The sequence below is a fragment of the Octopus bimaculoides genome, chromosome 21 (genome assembly GCF_046866305.1).
Source record: "Octopus bimaculoides isolate indiv1 chromosome 21, ASM4686630v1, whole genome shotgun sequence".
In the NCBI taxonomy this organism is placed as follows: Eukaryota; Metazoa; Mollusca; class Cephalopoda; order Octopoda; family Octopodidae; genus Octopus; species Octopus bimaculoides.
In genome coordinates, this window is record NC_142948.1 from 24753829 (window position 1) to 24758828 (window position 5000).

At 36.4% G+C, this 5000-nt stretch overlaps 1 protein-coding gene across 1 annotated transcript in view; it reads right to left on the bottom strand.

Moving 5' to 3' along the window:
* Nucleotides 1–5000, bottom strand: part of LOC106872633 (outer dynein arm-docking complex subunit 2) — a 261939-nt gene that overhangs the window by 219691 nt on the left and 37248 nt on the right. Inside the window, exon 4 of the mRNA XM_089338944.1 lies at nucleotides 2953–3190. Within this exon, the coding sequence (XP_089195070.1) occupies nucleotides 2953–3190 (238 nt within the window). The remainder of the gene's footprint in view (nucleotides 1–2952; nucleotides 3191–5000) is intronic.

Below are 5000 nucleotides of genomic sequence, written 5' to 3' on the forward strand. Positions count from 1 at the left end.
TACTTGAAGATGCCTACTTCGTCAAGTCTCTCTCCGTTCAGCATGTTAGTTTCTTTTAACTAGAATATTGCTCTTTTTCTGGACTGATCTCCAGCCCGGATACTCCTGATACTTTCTTCAGTTTAGTGGTGAGTTTCTGGAGTTCTGCTTCACTGCCTCCTAACAGTCAATGTACGCTACCAGTCATTATACGATAACGAGAATATCATAAGAAAGACAATCGCTCTTTTCAGCTCACAGCGCACTTTGTCCGGTTCCTGTGACTGAAGAGGAGATAAACACTCCGAAACGCTTGCGTCTCACAGTCTGGGTAGGTGGCGCTGCACGCTGATTTTGCTGTATTTACACCATATGTCTACAGCGAGAAATTCTCTTCATGACAAAACATAGTGAATAGCTTTTTCACAGGTTCGAATATGCCTCAAGCACAATTGAACTGGGGTTAAGTAACAACAACTATAACAACAAACAGTAGCAGTATTCTAGCAGGTGTGGGTGAGAATTGAACTCCGCTCAGAGTTTTGATATCTTTTGCGCTTAGAATTCAATTCCAGAGTTTCTGTTCTCCGTCTTCTGGTGTTTACTATCGAGATATTGCTGCCCGTATCCAATGGTAACTTTACGTTTGTGTTATTAATTTTTTTTTATTTATGCGCCCTTTTAAAGCCTAGCCAGGCTCATGGGCCCAGTTTCCCGGTTTCTTTGGCGTATGTGTCCTCCCCACCAGCTGGACGGGACGCCAGTCCATCGCAGCTTTACTCAGAAAACAGTGAGAGAAAGTTGGGGCGAAAGAGTACAACAAGGGTCGCCCCCCCCTGCCGGAGCCTCGTGGAGCTTAGGTGTCTTCGCTCAATAAACACACACAACGCCCGGTCTGGGAAGCGAAACCGCGATCCTCCGACCGCGAGTCCGCTGCCCTAACCACTGGGCCATTGCGCCTCCACTTATTAATTTTTACATACACAAATTTCCTCTGAGGCTCGTTCGTATTTTTTGTCACCGTTAATCCGCTTACGAGATTTTTTCTGTTGAATTACCCTTTAGGTTCTGTCTTACAGTGCGACTTTTTATGGCCTATTTTACCACACTTGAAGCATTTTATATTTTTAAACGGACAGTTATTTCTAAACTGTAGACCACTGCCCCCATAACATGGCTTTGGTTTTAACATTTTTTTCTCTTGTTTCTTATTCGTTACCGGTCGACACGCTTGAACATGCGCGCTATCTTTCTCTTCAATTTCATCTGCGTCATGTCGTAGATTTATAATCCTCTGACATTCTTCTGCTACTGTTTGCAAAGTTAAATTTCGGTCCTGTTCTAATTTTCTTTAATATCCAGGAGCGTATATCTGCATCTTTGTTTGCAGTAAGCCCTTGAATAAAAATTAAGCACTTGAACATATTCGGGATCAACTCATTCAATTTGAATTTCTCACTCTCTATTAACCATTCCGGCATAAGTGACGAAATCACCATCTTTTTTGATCAAATTTAAACATTGCCAACGCGTATTGAACAGGGAACTTCTTTCACTGAGTATTTTCGATAAAATATTGTTTCATCTCACCTGGTTTCTTCGGCAGAATATAATTACTATATGTTTCGTGTTCGGCAGGGGATAACTTTCTTAAAAGTAGTCGTATTTCTTCTCGTCGGACCAACTTTTACACTCTTCTTTAAAGATTTCTTCGTATCTTCGAAAATATGCAGAGAAAGTGATCCCTTCTTCTGGTTTATAGCTGAATTCTTCAATTGACTTTGCTACACTGTCTGGCGAATAAGAACCTGAAGTATTTTCAGACTTCTTCAACATTAATACCAGCAACTGTTGGCTTTTTTGTTGTTGCTGTTGTTGTTGTAATTGTTGTTGTAGTTGCTGCCGTTGTTACCGTTGTTGCTGCTACTGTTGCTGTTGTAACTGCATCATGGCGGCCGATAAATCTTCCGTGTTAAACGATTTTTTCTTTGGTTTCGTACCAAAATAAAAAATAAACAAATTTAAACGTCCGGCGCAAGCTTCGAACAACTCGTCGCCACTTTTATATCCTTGTATGCTGGATATATAATACAATGAAGCAAGGGGTAAAGAAAGTATTTACACGATGCACTACTATTGCTATTACACGAGATTCAACGCTCTCAGCCGACGGCTTACAGTTAACTGCTTACCAACCCGAACTGCCAGTCGCACACAAGTCTTTCTTTTATAACAATGAAACAGTCCATCTTCAGTCACTTGGGGGTGGGAGCGGTCGAAATCCTTCCACAACAAAGACAAAAACTGAAAATATTCTGATGATGAACATTCATGTATAGATATACAAATATTTATATATTAACAGAGTAGACTTTCACAGTACAAAAACGCATAGAATTAAGGGGAGAAGGTATTGTATTACAGGCCTGACGGCTGTTTCTGAGGGCTCGGATATATGTCATGATGTTGGCAGACGTAGTTCGCAAGAATTCAAGGATATGAAACCAGTAGTCGAAGCATATAAACATATGGTAAATCCGGCCTCCATCCTTAGGATGGAGAGACAGGTTAGATATGGCAGTTCATGCGAAAATTTATATAATATTTGCGGTTTTAAACACATCCACCCACAAACCCACCCACTCAAACACAAACATCCACAAACCCATACACACACACACACACATGTCCCCTAGCAGGGAGTTTGTATAAGGGAGATAATTATTTCATCAAGGAAGAAGATGCATACAATATATATTAACTTTAAAAAATCTCTTTTTCATACTTAATATGATCTTAAAATTTTTAGTCTTAAGTAATTACATTTAGCACCGTTTCATTTTTTTTAAAAATCTTCAGCATGATATACATATTAATTTTTAGAAACTATGTAATAAGTATAGAAAGAGTCTAAAAAAAAATCTATATGAAACTATATATAAAAATGATATATAAAGTGTTTGCGTTACTTACTCTGCAAATTTGATGACATAGAGGTTGAGGAGGCTATCATCCAGTTGCATCAGAATAATGTATAGGTTCAAGGTGTGTAGCTTATTGTTTGTCTCCTCGTTGTCTACATCATTAGCGATCTGCTTGTTGTATTTGATCTCTCGAATGATTTCGTTACAGAACCTAATTAAGGACGTATCCATGTGGTTCACCACAGCAAACCGGTCCCCGAATATATTGGCCAAAGGGTCTAGATTATCTGGGGGATAGGAATAAAGAAAAAAGAAGAAAGAAAAAAACAGATGTAAAAGGAAATAAAAGACACACACACACATACATACACACACACACTCACACACATACCCCCGTTTAGTATTAAGTGTCGGAAAAACTTGCACGACTTGCTTGAAGATTTCGAATGCCTCCAGGTGAAACTCAAAGCAGCAAGAGGCTGCGTGGTTAAGAAGTTCGATTCGCAAATGCATGATTTCAGCTTCATCCCCATTTTCGTGGTATGGTGGGCAAATCTCTTCTACTATAGCTCAGTGAGTGAATTTGACAGATGTAAGCACTCCATATATATATATATATATATATATATATATATATATATATATATATATATATATATATACATACATATATATATACATACATATATATATACATGTATATATAAATTATAATATAGAGTATCCAAGAGATACCGCCACGCTGAAAAATAACAGTCAAATCTTGACTCTATACCACAATAAATGTTCATACGGCACAAAAGAGCGAAGACGAAAACAAAATAAACTAGCAAAAAATGACTGTGGTATAGAGTCAAGATTTGGCTGCTATTTTCAGTATGGTGGCATCTCTTAGATACCCTAAATTATAATTTTAAATAATTGTTACCTTTGATGGTTTTTATTCCCATGCTGGCCACTTGATAAGATCGATATTTTTATATATCGTTCTTATCCTTATATATATATATATATATATATAATTATTGGATATGTTAACCTCGTAAAGGGATGGCTACATCCAAGGAAATAATGCTTCAATACCTAGTATTGTTGGGGAATGAAATTCCCTTAAAACAATAAGTATATATTAAGCATATAGTTTATATCTAGTTAAATGAACAAAAGAAAATGGAATGTAGGAAATTATTTTTTATTAACAAATTGGTCATCCTTACTGCTTACAGCTGTTTCAATTAATACTCAACAATTTAATTACAAATTTGTACATTAAATTTGCATTCATATGACATGAGCATAATTTCATCAGAGAAAAAGATGTACCTTCCGATGTTATATGCAGTTCATTTCAGTAGAAATGAACCTATAGGCCCGCATCGGAAGGTACATCTTTTTATCTGATGAAATTATGCTCATGTCACATAAATGCAAATTTAATCTACAAATTGGTAATTAAATTATTGAGTATCAATTGAAACAGCTGTAAGAAATAAGGATGACCAATTTGTTAATAATAAATAACTTCCTACTTTCCATTTTCTTTTCTTCATTTAACTATATATATATATATATATATATATGTGTGTGTGTGTGTGTGTGTGTGTGTGTGTGTGTGTGTGCGTGTGTGTGTGCGTGCGTGCGTGTTTGTGTCTTTGTGTTTTAATCTCCACTTCTTACTAGAGTTTGTTGCTTACGCCTCTATAACTTAGCGGATGCTTATTCTATCGGTGTCTTTTGCTTGTCTTTTTCTTGTTTAAGAATAATATATTTGTACTCTACAAGAGTATAGAGTAATCCATCATATGGATCTAAAATTGTTTTTGTCATAACTTCACATAAAAGCAAACCTTAATATATATATATATATATATATATATATATATATATATATATATGGCAATCCACATAGTTTCCGTCAACTAGATCCACGCGCGAGGAATTGGTTAGCTCAGAGTTATAGTAGAAGTTACTTGGACAAGGTGCCACGCAGTGGGAATGAACACAAAACTACATGGTTGCAAAGTGACTTTCTTAACTACTCAGCCACGTCTGTACATAGCTATGCTATTTTATTTTTTATTTATTTAACTGTTTTTG